This window comes from Pelophylax lessonae, assembly GCF_965119305.1.
Source record: "Pelophylax lessonae genome assembly, chromosome: 9".
NCBI lineage: Eukaryota > Metazoa > Chordata > Amphibia > Anura > Ranidae > Pelophylax > Pelophylax lessonae.
Genome location: NC_138776.1, coordinates 176,003,247 through 176,018,782, shown reverse-complemented (window position 1 = coordinate 176,018,782; position 15,536 = coordinate 176,003,247). Strand labels below are relative to the sequence as shown.

The 15,536-nt window shown below is 43.6% G+C and overlaps 1 protein-coding gene across 1 annotated transcript in view; it reads left to right on the top strand.

The window, feature by feature from the left end:
• Window positions 1-15,536, top strand: part of LOC309564519 (glutamate dehydrogenase, mitochondrial) — a 35,373-nt gene that overhangs the window by 10,727 nt on the left and 9,110 nt on the right. Inside the window, exons 2-7 of the mRNA XM_082269149.1 lie at window positions 2,124-2,204; window positions 3,594-3,649; window positions 5,917-5,980; window positions 10,888-10,982; window positions 11,197-11,376; window positions 15,323-15,460. Coding sequence (XP_082125275.1) covers window positions 2,124-2,204; window positions 3,594-3,649; window positions 5,917-5,980; window positions 10,888-10,982; window positions 11,197-11,376; window positions 15,323-15,460 — 614 coding nt within the window. The remainder of the gene's footprint in view (window positions 1-2,123; window positions 2,205-3,593; window positions 3,650-5,916; window positions 5,981-10,887; window positions 10,983-11,196; window positions 11,377-15,322; window positions 15,461-15,536) is intronic.

Sequence of the window (15,536 nt, the reverse complement as noted above, 5' to 3'; positions counted from 1 at the left end):
GTGAATCGCGATCTTGATTCTGTTACGATTAATCGTGCAGCTCTACTATAACATAGTATATAGGAAAACCTCTTTTGCTTCTGCATTACCTAATATTTGTGGTGTTTTTTAAGTAGCGGAATACAGGTCAGGGAAAAACGGGGAAAGGGAGTGGTGATGTTTTACTCACAACCGTTGGGTTGAGCGACTGGTTACCGCGATGCACCATCAGAGCCGTTTTCAGAGGGGTAGGTGTTGGCCCCGATTAGCAAGTATGTTGCGTATTCTAGGTTCCACATAGTGCCGGGTCACACTTGTGCAATGCGGGAAGGCTGCGAATTCGCAGCCTGTTCGCACATCGCAAACGCAGATCTGGCAGTTCACACTGCCATATGAGATACGCAGGGGGTGTCAATGAAATGTTAACGACACCCCCCAGTTTGATCGCATATCGCAGTGCGATCTGACAGTTCGCACAGGATTGGATCGCACAATCCTGATGCGGCTGAAAAAATGCCTCATGTGCGACTTTTGTGCGGTGCGAATTTAGCCATACAAAGTGTATGGCTGAATTCGCACCACACATCCGATCGCATGTAATGAAGGAGCAGTGCGCTCCGATATTACATGCGATCGCCGCACACGCGGAAGTGTGAACCGGCACTTAAGTCTATGTTTTGTGGTTGTTGATTGGCTTAGAAAAGTGTTTAGTTGTTGTGTCTATGGGTTGCTCAGGATGTGTGTGTCATTGGCTCTTCCTGGGTCTGAGGTCGTGTTAGCGTGTGGAGTGTGGGTATTGTATTAGGGTTACACTGGGTGGGAATGGTCGTATGGTATGAGCAGTAGTTGAGGGGATTCATGGCCTGGGGTATCTAGATCTGGCCCAGGGTAAAGGGGGGGGGGGGGGAATATAGGAATATTCCCTTGTCCCCCTCGCCGTTTGTCACAATGGACAATTACAAAAAAAAAAAAAAACACTTGACGTAAATACACCTACCCACTACCAGACAAAGTGTTCCCAGCAGGCCCAAGTTTTCCTGAATTTGGAGGGGGGGGACCTTCGGTAGGTGAATTTAGTGCTTCCATTGCAGTGATCTACTGGGTACGTTGAACCATTCTATTATGGTTGGAGGGTCTGAGGAGCGCCAGTGGAGTGGGATGTGTTGCTTGGCACAACTTGCATTTTAAATGTGTTTTTAAAGGGCCCCTGTTGGGGGATTCAACCTCACTGTTTGTCTTGGCCACAGCCAGAGATGGGATTTTTTTTTCATGAAGTTGAAGAAAAAACTTTCAGTCGGACAACGCTTATTAAGCATAATAGAATTTGTGTTTAAAGCCTAATTCAAAGTTTGATGCTCCTTTTTTATAATAGTTTGGACCGAGCTGACAAAAACAACTATTTACTGCACTAACTATGTAAACTCGGTATCCGCTACATACAGTATACAGCACTGCAATCTGGCAGTGGGACACAAACTTCCCGCTCCTAGCCAGGCTGAGCACTGCATGGCCATTCATAGACTAAAAAGCTTCCTCTGATTGGCATTCATAGACTAAAAAGCTTCCCCTGATTGGTTAAGACAGAGAAACAGGCGAATGCCATCAGATCTCTGCCTCAGCCAATCAAAGCTTTGCATTCATTCATAGAATTCATAGCTTCCCGTGAATGGCTGTGCAGACTCAGTTTGACTCTATTTTGTGTCTGGAGTGGACGTGAAGTTTGCGTCCGTCTGCTAAACACAGCACTGTGCGGTTTATACAGAATGTCCAGCAAGCGCACCAATTAATGCAGGAAATGGCTAAAGGAACATTAAACATGATGGGCTTTACAGCCCATTCAGACTGGCGCGACTTGCACGGACTTCATATAATTGAGTAGTACAGGACCCTTTTTCTAAGTCGGAGCGACTTGTGCCGCTCCTATTGGAACAGGTCCTGTGCTAATCAATGGCGAGCGACCGCAACATGTCAGGCGACCAAGTCGTCTGACAAGTCGCGCTAGTCTGAATGGACTCTTAAAGTCATTCAGTGGCTTATTTTTGTTTACTGTGCCAGGAAAATCGTGCAAAAAAGTTTACTGCATAAAATTGCTGCTGTTATAACTTACTTTTTTTTTTTTTTTTTTTCTCTCTTTCTCCTCTTAGGTATTCGTTACAGCACAGATGTCAGTGTTGATGAAGTAAAAGCCTTGGCGTCTTTGATGACCTACAAATGTGCAGTTGTAGGTAAGTCTGTTCATGTTGTTTTCAATAATTAATAACAAACTATTAAAAATAGATTTTTTTTTTTTGGGTGGGGGGGGAGGCGCATAAAGGAAAAAGAAACCTACATACTCGCCTCAATGCTGCAGCATTGATCTGATGCTAAATCTGTCCCCTGCCAGCTTGAAGTCCAAGAACTGACAGATCACATGACTGCTGATCGCTCAGTTCTCGGTCAGCTGTAAGCAGAAAGTGGTGGCTGGCAGACATCACTGTCTTCTCTGCCCTCCAGCTCACACTTTAGAGAAGGTGGGCACAGCTGGCTTCAGCTCTCAGCTGAGCGCTAGGAGCCAGAGCCAGCTGTCAATGAGAGCTCTGGGCCAGGAGCAGCTCTGTGATGACAACCAGTAACAGGCTTTTAATGCATTCCTGTGACCCACAAGTAAAGAATGGTCAAAGTATTGGTCATGCTTTTCTTTTGAAGTTTAGGCATGGCAATTTTTACATGGTTACATTGGTCCAATCTGAACTAGCGTTAGCATGTATATGCCATACCTGTGGAAGATGGAAATCGCTATATTGGTCACCACTGCTATAGTGATCTCCGCTAGTTTCCGTGTCCCATGCAGTGGCTGCCCCCTGCATTGTAAACGCAAGAGGTGTGCTTGCTGGGCAAGGGTGCCATTCAGGGAACGCTTTGCATTCATTGATTGGATAAGGTGAAGAGGCAGACTGATGGTGTCACAATCTCCACCTCATTTAATTTCCACCCCGCATCTCATTATTTTTGTGGCACTTACCTTTTGCATTCGGTTTTACCCAATAGCGGGAGACAGAGAAGCTGAGGACCAGAAAAGGTGGGAAGTTGTTTCTGAATGCTATGTGTGAAGTAGAATACAAAACAGGTTAAAGGTTGGGAAGTGGTAGTAACCTATTTGTAATTACATAGGTGCTGTTTTGGTATAGTTTGACTTTAAGCTAGGATGCGAATTAATGCTGAATCAAATATATTGGTTAATTGTCACATGTGCATTATATGTTTTTTTTTTTTTTTTCTTCACATTTTTAAACCGTGTGATATAACTCTATGTGCTTATAAGAAATTGTATATTTTCTGTAACCATGGATACCTTTCTGAGAGAAGCAGTGTAAATATACTGCTTTCCAAAAACTTGTCTGGTCCATCCTTTACTGTACTGCTGGCTGTTTTTTGGTGAGCATATCCTCACTTATGCCTAAGAATATTGGCCGAACGATTGTCCGTGGTTTTTTTATTTATTTTTTTATCCATGCTAGCCTCCTGTTTGAAAATGAAGGTTATAGAGATTCTTGTACAACCAAATACAACTTCGGAAATGATAACGTATTCTTTTGTTTCGTATATAATTTATTTTTTTTTTTTTATATTTTTAGATGTGCCTTTTGGTGGTGCCAAAGCTGGAGTGAAAATCAATACTAAGAATTATTCAGTAAGTATTGGTTCTCTGAATCTGGTGAGATGTAGTGCACGGCCAATGTCAGACATGCAAACTTAACACTAGGATTACTAAATCTACATACCTTTGCATCGGGAGTTGCTCGCTTGCTGACTGGACCAGTGAGATGACATTTGCTAGTGATCTGATTCTGCAGCATTCTGAGCTGGTGAGGAGGGTGGTTTCATTAGGAAAATCATTGATTCTCCCTGTAGTAATGTGTTGCTAGTGACAGAATTGCCCATCTGACATGGTCCTAGGGGCTCACTCGTGTGTGTGTGTGTGTGTGTGTGTGTGTGTGTGACCAGGGGACACTAAAAGCAGGCGATTTAGCTTCTTTACCTACACCCTCCTAAAGAATGGCTTTCAGCCACTCAGGGCCGTACACCTGCCGCTATGCTTTGTGGTCACAGCAAAGGTCAAACAGCGGGTGGCACTGCCGCTGAATCCGTCCTATTTGATTGCATTGGGCTGCGCCCCAACCATATACAGTAAAACATTGGATTGCGAGCATAATTTGTTCCAGAAACATGCTTGTAATCCAAAGCACTCGTATAGCAAAGCTAATTTCCCCATTAGAAATAATAGAATCTTAGACTTATGAAAAAATGGTTGTGGAACAAATCTTTCAGTTTAGTCTATATATATAAAAAAAAAAAAAAAAAAAAAAAGATAGCAGTGTGATAGGTTGTGTTACCATAAAATGTCCATCCACGAATGGCAGCCTCCACGAGTGGATTGGAACCAAAATCCAGCAGGAGGTACAGAGTATAAAAGAGGGGCCCCTAAGTGTAGCAGTATGGTTGCTAAATGTTATACCTTTGTTTAATGTAACTCACATGGCTGATTATTAAAAGAGGCACATCCAAATAGGCAGGCATCCGGGGTTAAGCTGTCCACCTAGACCGTCCTCTGCACCGCATCCTCTCACTGTGGTCAGTCTGCAATTGTGACCAGGAAGACTACCCTGCAGAAGAGCAATCTGAAAGCGAGGCTTGAATCGCTCGTGGAGCACAGCGTGGAAGGAATGGCATCAATGGCGCTGCGGAGGATGGTCTGTGGACAGCTTTTATCCCGGAAGCCTGCATACTTGGGTGTGCCTGTTTTATCAAAAAAGTGAGTTGCTAAAGGTTGTACCTTCATTAAATGTAACCATATTGCTACACTTGGAGGCACCTCTCTTCTTTTTTATAGTCGGTTGTGACGTGACGCTACTTGTATATCAAGACATCGCTAGTTTAGCAAGTCAAAATTTTATTTAAAAATTTTTTTTGCTGGTCTTGCAAAACACACTCAGACCAATTTACTCTCAATCAAGGTTTTACTGTATAGGGCAGTGATGGCGAACCTATGGCACGCGTGGCACACAGGGCCCTCTCTGTGGGCACGCCAGCTATACTGGGAAGTTGCCGCCGCTGAAGCCTAGGTTCTCTAAGGCTTTAAGCTGGAAGTCTGCTTTCAGGTTTAAAGTAATATATATCTGCAGCCTGACTACTTCACCAGCCGCTGCAGCATGCCCCCCACCATGTGTGCAGCTCAACGATGTATCCCAGGCTCCGAGTTCTAATTGGCGGACCCAGTACAAGCATGGCTGGTGCCGCCAGGTACAGAAGAGGGAAGCCAGTGAACATACCTTTTGCTGCCCTCCCTTTCCCGTTCCTGACCCAGATTTTGATGTAATTTTATACTGCCTTGAGAAGAAGCTGATGGCGCGCAAGCTGTGTGCCAACAGCTTCATTGGAAAACCAGTGAGACATTGGGTATTTTGGATCCCTGATGTCTTGTTGAAGCGAACCTGTCGCCAAAAAAATCATCGCATAGGAGAATTTTTGTCCCCCCCTATAGGGTAAATCTTTTTTTTTTTTTTTTTTTTTTTTTTTGTTACTCACCTTGAAATCCCCGCAATCATTTTTTGTTTATATTTTACCAAAAAATTGGGTAATGTTTTGCATTTGGGTGCCCTTAAACTAACATATATTTTTTTTCTTATTGAATTTTCAGTTTCATAAACTGTTGCACTAATATCGCGTGACATAAATTGGAACTACCACTATTTTGATTTTCTAGGCTATCGTATCAGAAGATATATGCTGTTTGGGGGGTTAAACTAATCTACAGGCCTAAAATGATTGTGTGTGTGGGTGTCCCCTAGTATGGGTGCTTTAAATGAACCATGAACAAATAGTGATGTGTCACAACCTATGCAAGTTTTGCATGTGCAATGTTCATATAATACATTTCTATTATGTTCTTGCTCTTAGGATGCAGAACTTGAAAAGATTACCAGAAGGTTTACGATAGAGCTAGCAAAGAAGGGATTTATTGGTAAGCTACACTTCTGTATATTATTGGCTACCCCAACTGGTCTTGTTACGTGGATGTTTTTTTCTTCTCTAGACATGAAATGGTATACAGGGTGGTGGGAACCAATGAGAGTGTGGTCATAGTAAAAGCTGATAAAAATGGAAAAGACAATCAGCGCAGACAGGTGAATAATATGAGTAAATAAAACGCAAAGTAGCTAGACACCGACCCAGGACACACAGTAAATCCCAGACAAAATGTATAGTAGAAAATGGTGTAGCGCAAATCCTATAAAATAAGAACTGTCCATAAAATATATACAAAGTCCCAGAAAATTATCAGAGGCCCATAGATCCGTATAAGGTGCTGGAAAACGTAGGTCATAGAAAATCCAATCTGTGATATCCCTTCACTAAGAAGCACACCAATGCGCTCACCTCAAGGTTTGACCCGCTTCACCAGCAGGTCAAACAACGCAATATTGCAGAGTGTTCCAATGATATCAGAAATCAGCAGGTCACTGGGGCAGAGACACAAGGAAAGCCCCCTGTATCATCAGCAGGTCAAACCATGTAATAATGCAGATCCCTCCAACGATAACGAATAGCAGCAGGTCACTGAGGCATGTATAAAAGAAAGGGACACAGCCTCTAAGAGTACAGTAATCCCCCGCTACATCGCGGTGCGGTTTTTTTTGTAATGTTGTTTTACTATATAAATCATTAAAAATGAAATATTTTTGTGTTTTCCATAGCTCTTGCTATGTCTCTCAGTATCTTTTATGTGTTTAAATGAGTTTCTATTGTTTTAAAAGTGTGTTTAAAGACCTTAAAATGCTTCTACACGTACAGTGACAGTAAAAAAAAATCATGCCTACAATGCATTTTAATAGGGTTTTTCTATTTCGCGGAATTTCACTTTTCGCGGCTGGGTCCAGAACGTAACCCCCGCAATGGAGGGGGGTTTACTGTAACTGTATATTTGTGGGACCTTTAATAAAGAAATGCACTTGCATATATGCAGGGAAAAACAGCGCAATGAACATCCATCGATAAGATAGCGTCGCAGGCTCTGCACAACGGCAGCCAGACACTCGAGACAGCAGCGGGTGACGTCAATGGAAGCGACTCCACCTCCCGCTTTTTTTTTTTCTTTTAACGCGGCATTACGTCCTTCGGGACTTCGTCAACAAGTCACCATAGTCTTGATATACCCGAACGCTGCTCAGTGATGTCAGTACATTCATCCTAAACATACTGAGGACATCTAGTGGCCAAATGTGTGTAATACATCCACCATAGATGTCAGAGGGCATGAACCTAGTATAGGTATGTGTGTGTGTGTATGTATGTATGTATGTATGTATGTATGTATATATATATATATATATATATATATATATATATATATATATATATATATATATATATATACGGGAGGTGGAGTCGCTTCCATTGACGTCACCCGCTGTTTTTCCCTGCATATATGTAAGTGCATCTCTTTATTAAAGGTCCCACAAATATACAGTTTACTCTTAGAGGCTGTGTCCCTTTCTTTTATACATGCTCTATGGAGTTTCTGCCTCAGTGACCTGCTGCTATTCGTTATCGTTGGAGGGATCTGCATTATTACATGGTTTGACCTGCTGATGATACAGGGGGCTTTCCTTGTGTCTCTGCCCCAGTGACCTGCTGATTTGATATCATTGGAACACTCTGCAATATTGCGTTTGTTTGACCTGCTGGTGAACAGGGGTCAAACCTTGAGGTGAGCGCATTGTAGTGCTTCTTGGTGAAGGGATATCACAGATTGGATTTTCTATGACCTACGTTTTCCAGCACCTTATACGGATCTATGGGCCTCAGATAATTTTCTGGGACTTTTTGTTATATATATATATATTTTATGGACAGTTCTTATTTTATGATTTGCGCTACACCATTTTCTACTATACATAGTAAAAGCTGACTTGATGTGTAATTACCGTTTTTGTAATCCAGTCTGGTCACATGATCCTGTAGCTCTGGCTCCCCCATGTGAGGGCTCTTTCACACTGTCCACTATTAGCCATGCTTGCTGCCCTCCAAAAAGTGATCCACAATAGACTTATGTTTAGATTACTGCATAGACTGTGAGCCAACTCTTTTACTGCCTTATCCTCCCCAGCCACCCATGTGAAAGAGAGCCCTAAGGGAGGACTCGACAATGACTGAATTTCCAGAGTCATGCCCCCCCCCCCCCCCCCCACCCATGCAGTGCATCCAGAAAGAATTCACAGCGTTTCACTAAACATTTTGTTGTTGCAGCTTTGTTCCGACATGGGATTACGTTTTTTTTATTTTCCTCAAAATTCTACAAACTATACCCCATAATGACAACGTGAGAGAAGTTTGTTTGAAATCTTTGCATATTCATTAAATATAAAAAACGACAAAAGGTCACATGTACTTATCGTTCACAGCCTTTGCTCAGTACTTTGTTGAAGCACCTTTGGCACCAATTACAGCCTCAAGTCTTTGAGTATGATGCTACAAGCTCGGCACACCAATTTTTGGGCAGTTTCTCCCATTCTTTTGCAGGACTTCTACAAGCTCTATTAGGTTGGACGAAGAGTGTTGGTGCACAGCCATTTTCAGATCTCTCCAGAGATGTTCAATCGGGTTCAAGTCTGGGCTCTGGCTGGGCCACTCAAGGACATTCAGAGTTGTCCCATAGCCACTCCTTTGCTATCTTGGCTGTGTGCTTGGAGTCAATGCTCTGTTGGAAGATAAACCTTCGCCCCAGTCTGAGGTGTAGAGCGCTTTTGGAGCAGGTTTTCATCAAGAATGTCTCTGCACATCGTTTCATTCTACTTTACCTCGATCCTGACAAGTCTCCCAGTTCCTGCCACTGAAAACCTCCCCACGGCATGACTGCTTCCACCACTATGCTTTACTATAGGGATGGTATTCGCCAGATGAGGAGGGGTGCCTGGTTTCCTCCAGACATGATGCTTGCCATTCAGGCAAAAGAGTTTAATCTTTCATCAGACCAGAGAATTTTGGTTCTCATGGTCTGAGAGGCCTTTTGGCAAACTCCAGGTGGGCTGTCATTTGCCTTTTTTTACTGAGGGGTGACATCGGTCTGGCCACTCTACCATACAGGCCTGATTGGTGGAGTGCTGCAAAGATGGGTTTTTTTTTTTTGGAAGGTTTTCTTCTCTCCACACGGCTTTATTTCTTCAATTTACGGGTGATGGAGGCCACTGTGCTCATTGGGACTTTCAAAGCTGCAGAAACTTTTCTGTACCCTTCCCCAGATCTGTGCCTTGATACAATCCTATCTCAGAGGTCTACAGACAATTCCTTTGACATCATGGCTTGGTTTGTGCTCTGACATGCACTGTTTTCTGCAGGACCTTGTATAGACAGGTCTGTGCCTTTCCAAATCATCTCCAATCAACTGTTTACCACAGGTGGATTCAAATCAAGTTGTAGAAACCTCAAGGATGATCAGTGCAAACAGGATGCACCTGAGCTCAAATTGGAGTGTCAAAGCAAAGGCTGTGAATACTTATTATGTGTGGTGTTTTATTAACCACTTTACCACCGGAGGATTTTGCTGTCTTACGTCTGGGCCACTTTTTGCGATTTGGCGCTGTGCGACTTTAACTGACAATTGCGCGGACGTGCGACGCTGTACCCAAACAAAATTTATGTCCTTTTTTTTTCCCACAAACAGAGCTTTCTTTTGGTGGTATTTGATCACCTGTGCGATTTTTACTTTTTGCGCTATAAACAAAAAAAGAGCGTAAATTTTGAAAAAACAACAATATTTTTCACTTTTTTTTTTTTATGAAATTCCCCCCAAAAAAATGTAAAAATCAAAATTTTTTTTAAAATTTTTGGCCAATTTTGTTTTCTGCTACCTATGTTTGGTAAAAAAATTCACAATAAGCGTATTTTGATTGGTTTGCGCAAAAGTTATTGCGTTTACTAACAAAGGGAAAGATTTATGTCATTTTTGGTGTTTTCTTTTAACGCGTAATGGCGGCGATCTGCGTTTTTTTTTTTTTTTTTTTTTTTTTGCCCTTGACTGACATTTTTGACACTTTTGGGGGTACCAGTGACATTACTGCAGTAATCAGTGCTATAAATATGCACTGTTACTGTAAAAATGACACTGGCAGGGAAGGGGTTAATTTTATTGGAGAGGGAGGGGTTAATGTATGCCTGGTGCTTACTAACGTGTGTGGGGGGAGGTGACTGAGTGACACAAGGACAGATCCAGGGTTCAGCTATGCTGAACCCTACAATCTGACCCTGCCTGTCACTTAGGAGATCCGCCCGCTTGTGTTTACACAAGCAGGCGGATCTCCACACTCGATTCCCGACAATCGGGGAAGAGCGGTGGCGATCGCCGCTGCTCCTCCCCTGGCCCGACTCCCGCTGTGACTGAATACAGCGGGAGCGAGCCTCCGGCGCCGCCGAGAAAGGGGAGTGTCTGACGACGTAGTACTATGTCGTCAGACGATAACGAGCCACTCTGCCGCAGTAATATTACTGCAGGCAGACATAAAGTGGTTAAATACATTTTGTGAAGATTTCAAACCAACTTCTTTCACGTTGTCATTATTGGGTATTGTTTGTAGGATATTCAAGAAAATTAATGAATTTAATAAATTTTGGAATAAGGCTGTAACATAAAATGTGGAAAAAGTGAAGGGCTGTGAATACACTCAGGATGCACTGTAGGCTCCTATTACCCCTCCGTTGTTGGCATCCCCTCCTCTCCCCTGCAGCAGTCACTCCCAGATAGATGAACCAGAGATGCAGGATCACCTGTCTGGACCAGAACTAAAAAGGAAGTATTTACCAGCTTGCTTATGATTTCAGGGAAATCTACTGTGGATGAGTTCATGTATCTGTATTTTTACCTCTATTCCACAGGACCCGGTATTGATGTTCCTGCCCCGGATATGAGCACAGGGGAGAGGGAGATGTCTTGGATTGCAGACACATATGCCAACACAATTGGACACACTGTAAGTTGGGCTCATTGTGGTGTTTGTGATTATATTTTTGTTTTTATACTCCAAATATGCATTTTCTATTTGGAGAATAAAATTACTAACTAGACCATTGATCCAGTAATTGTTTGCATTTTATGTTTTTCTTTGGTAGGGGATGGTTTATAAAATTAAAATGCTTTTTGCTCTTGTGCAGGTGACATTTTTTTTTTTTTTTCCTCTATTCTAGGATATCAATGCACATGCATGTGTCACAGGGAAACCCATCAGCCAAGGTGGCATCCATGGACGTGTTTCTGCAACTGGCCGAGGTGTATTTCATGGCATTGAGAACTTCATCAATGAAGCTTCATACATGAGCCAGCTGGGAATGACTCCTGGGTTCGGTGATAAAACATTTGTTATTCAGGTGATTTTATTTTATATTTGGCACATCAGTTGAGGCTTTGTGCTCTCTAATTTTATATTCTTTATAAAGCGTAATTAGTTTGGGTCACACCATGCGGTAGCTTTTACCATGCTACAAAAAAAAACAGATTGTAAGTGTTCATTGGACAGATATTTCTGAAAGTTCAGAAGTGGCTTGCTAAAGAGCTGCTGCAAGATGTCTATGTATTTGTGTTTCCTAGTATTCGCATGGTTTCAAATGTGAACAGTAGAGATTTGCTTTTAATATAGGAATTAAGTTATAGATTTTGGGCTAGATTTTCAACTTGAAAGTTTTTTTTTTTTTTTTTTTTTTATGGATTTGGTTAAGGGTTTATGTGCATTACATTTTATCCTTGGTGCGATATTCTGTAGGAGGCATTAAGCAGCTTTCACTGCAGCCAGTGTGCTGGGCCATATACTGTGGCTAAACACAAAATGCATGTTTCTTTCATTCATTGACTAACCAGGCTTAAGATCTTCATAACTGTTGGGTTATACTGCCCCCTACAGGAGTAGGACACTAGGCAGAAAAAGTCTGGCTATGCCCATGGGCAGTCCAAGGGGGTATACTCCTCTCTGCTATATGCACTCAGTTTTTTTTTTTTTTTCTGCCTAGTCAGAACCTAGTTCCTTGGGGGGGATCTTTGGTCCTGGCAATTTTTTTTCTTTTTAGAAATCAACTGCCGTACTGGGCGATGGGCTAGATAATCTAGATCCAGTGGTCACCCCAGTCTGGCCAGCAAGCGCACGCAGACATCAGCCCCGCAATGGGTCAGCCGGGACATTGCCCCACTGGAAGGGGGCTGGCCTGCGAGTTAAATGCCTCTCGAGGTCTCCTACGACCAGGGTCTCGGCTCAAGTTGCAGCGTTCCTCCTGGCTGACAGCCCCCCATTTCCATAGATGGCAGTTCTGTGTGGAGTGGTGCCTGCCTGGTTCCTGATATGGCAAGTAGCTGGGTTGTAGCTGTGCCCCATTTCCCCCCATATGTTGGGGCTGTTTGGGTGGTCTGATCCACCTGCTGGGGTGGGGGGCAGGGCGCTATGCTGGCGATTGGGGGGGATGTGCGCCGCTGGTGACCACACGATCGACTGTGGGGGGGGGGGGGGGGTTTGTACCTGGTGGGGGGCTCCTGCCAGGCCCCCCATCCTGCCTGGGTCTGTCCTTGAGGCCTGAACTTCCTCCTAGGTCCCTGTATGCCTTGTGGGGTCGCCATTTTGTTGTAGCCTGTGTTTCTATACATGGCGGCCAGGTTTGTGTAGTCTAGCAGCTATTTTGCGGTGGCTTGCCATTACAAATAGCAGCAACCATGACAGTGGAGCCCTGTGGGTGGCGATTTCGTGGTGGAGCCCCTCCTCCATTCACTGGATCCTTTCACTTCCTTATTCGCTGCACGTGGAGTGGCCCTTCAGCGTGTCTTTTGACTCAAATGCTGGTCTGCGGACCAGACTTCTAATAAGGCCTTAACTGATCTTCCCTTTCAAGGAGATCGCCTGTTTGGAGCTACCCTAGATGACATCATTAAAGGTCTTACGGGGAGGGAAGAGTACCTTTCTTCCGCAGGCTACTAAGGGCAAGGAACCTTGTCGTCAGTGTTAATTTTGGCAGCAAATTTCAATTTAGTTTTAGTCTTAGTCTTAGGACTAAAATGGCATTTTAGTTTTAGTCCTATTTTAGTCTTCTGAAAGTGTTTTAGTTTTAGTCGTATTTAGTCGACTAAAACTCCAGTATATTTTAGTCGACTAAAACGCCCTACATTTTAGTCGACTAAAACTCATTTTAGTCATCTATAATCGAATGGGTGTAGTTCAATTGTAATTTGTAATGCATTATTTAAGCATTTCTCTACAATTTCCAAACTCATTATATACTACTGCTGGTCCTGGAGTGAAAAATCTAATATGTTATTATTTATGCTTTGAGCATGCACCAGTGTTAATTTTTGGCAGCAAATTTCGATTTAGTTTTAGTTATAGTCTTTTGACTAAAATGCCATTTTAGTTTTAGTTGTATTTTAGTCATCTGAATTGTGTTAGTCGACGAAAACGTTTTAGTCGACGAAATTAACACTGCTTGTCGTAGATGCGGGCCTTCCTTTTCATCCCTCAAGATCAACTGACAAGGGCTCAAAGCCTTTCAGGGCCTCCTCTGGAGGATCCAAACGAACCTGGTCTGGCAAGCCAAGAGCGAGCTTCTCCAGACCTGCAGACAAGGCTTCTTCAAATGGGGGGCGTCTTTGCTGGTTTTCAGACCGCCGGACTTCCCTGGTGCAAGACGAGTGGGTCCACAGTCATTTCGCTCTTGTTCCCCCGGAAAGGTTCTTTCCTTCCAACTTGTGCCTGTTCCTGGACCGCTTACAGGGTCTGTTTGGGACGGTACAAGACCTGTGTGGTACAAGGTGTGATTGTTCCGACTTAGGAATGTTGTGTTTTTTTTTTTTTTTTTTTTTTTTTTTCAGGATTTTTACTCAAATCTTTTTAAAGTTCCCAGGAAGGAAGGCAAAGTGCGTCCAATCGTGGACCTCAAGGCGCTGAACTGCTTTGTGCAGGTGTAAAAGTTCAGAATGGGAGTCCATTCGCACGGGGGTGGCATCCCTGCGTTGGGGGGATTTCCTCGCCCCTTATCGACATCAAGGATGCTTGCCTTCACATTCCAGTATGTGTCAGTCACCAGCGCTTCCTCCGCTTTGCCGTGGGAGAGGACCATTATCAGTTTGTTAACCTTTGGTCTCGCCTCTGCTCTTCTGGTCTTCACAAAAGTGTTAGCCCCCATGCTAGCTACGCCAATGGGGGGAATCGTGGTACTGCGCTACTTGGACGATCTCATTCTGCGAGCAGAGTCTCCTTCCTCTGTTGGAAAACCTGGAGCTCACAATATGAATTCTGCGGGAGTTCGGCTGGATTCAGAATTTTCGGAAGTCTGCCCTAGTTCCGTCCACAAAGCTGGACTGCCTGGGCCTGTCTTTGCACTCTGCCTTAGCCAGCGTTCGTCTTCCTCTAGACAAACTCCAGAACTTGCAGGCTGCATTTCGTCTACTGCTGTCCAACAGATGGTCATCCCTCCGGACTTGAGCATGCAGGTGCTGGGCCTGATGGGTGTTTACCTTCGAGGCGGTTCCATTTGCACAGTTCTATACGAGGTCCCTGCAAAGGGAGATTCTGACCAAATAGGACAAGACTCTACAGTCTCTGGACAATCAGATGTGGCTGAGTTGGAACGAAGGAGTCCCTGATATGGTGGCTTTTTTTCTCCTCCAGCGCTTCGGCTGTGCAAATCCTTCCTCCCCTTGTGTTGGACAGTGGTCCCCAAGGATGCCAGCCTGTCTGGCTAGAGAGGCATCCCCTGCAAGCATTCTGCTCAGGGGATTTGGATGCTGTAAGAGTCCAGACTATCCATCAATGTCTTGACACTCTGAGCGATCAGACTGTCTGGACCATTGGATGGATCGTCTTCATGGTTGTCCAGTGTGCATTCAATTGAATAATGCTGTGGCTTATGTCAATGACCAAGGGGGCACAAGAAGTGTCTTGATGACCTCTAGTGGTAGCCTGCATTCTAAGGTGGGCAGAACGGTTCGTTCCAGCCCTCCGCCGTACACATTCCCTGGGTGGAAAACTGGCTGGCGGATTAGCTCAGTCAGGAAGGCGTTGGACCAAGGGGGGTGGTCCTTTCATCTGGAGGCGTTTTAACCCAACGGTTATTAAGATCTGAAGCTGTGTCCATCAATGAACATCAGTGAAATGGATTTTACGGTAAATCAAAAATACCATAAATTTTTATTTTGCAATGCGGAAAACTAGGATACAAGCAGTATAAATCCTAAATGGAGTAAACCATTAGTGAAGTTTTTGTTTTGTTTTTGGTCATCTTACCTGTTTAACCCGCAATCCTTTTTGTCTTTTAACTATTGTGGCTTTTTTTGTTCCAGGGATTCGGTAATGTAGGTCTACATTCTATGCGTTACCTTCATCGTTTTGGTGCAAAGTGTGTTGGAATTGGTGAAATAGATGGGACAATCTGGAATCCTGATGGCATTGATCCAAAAGAACTTGAAGATTACAAGTTGGTTAGTAGTAATTTTATATGTTTACACTTCTATTCCTGTGATTAACAGTTAAATGCAGGACAATTCATCTGGGAAG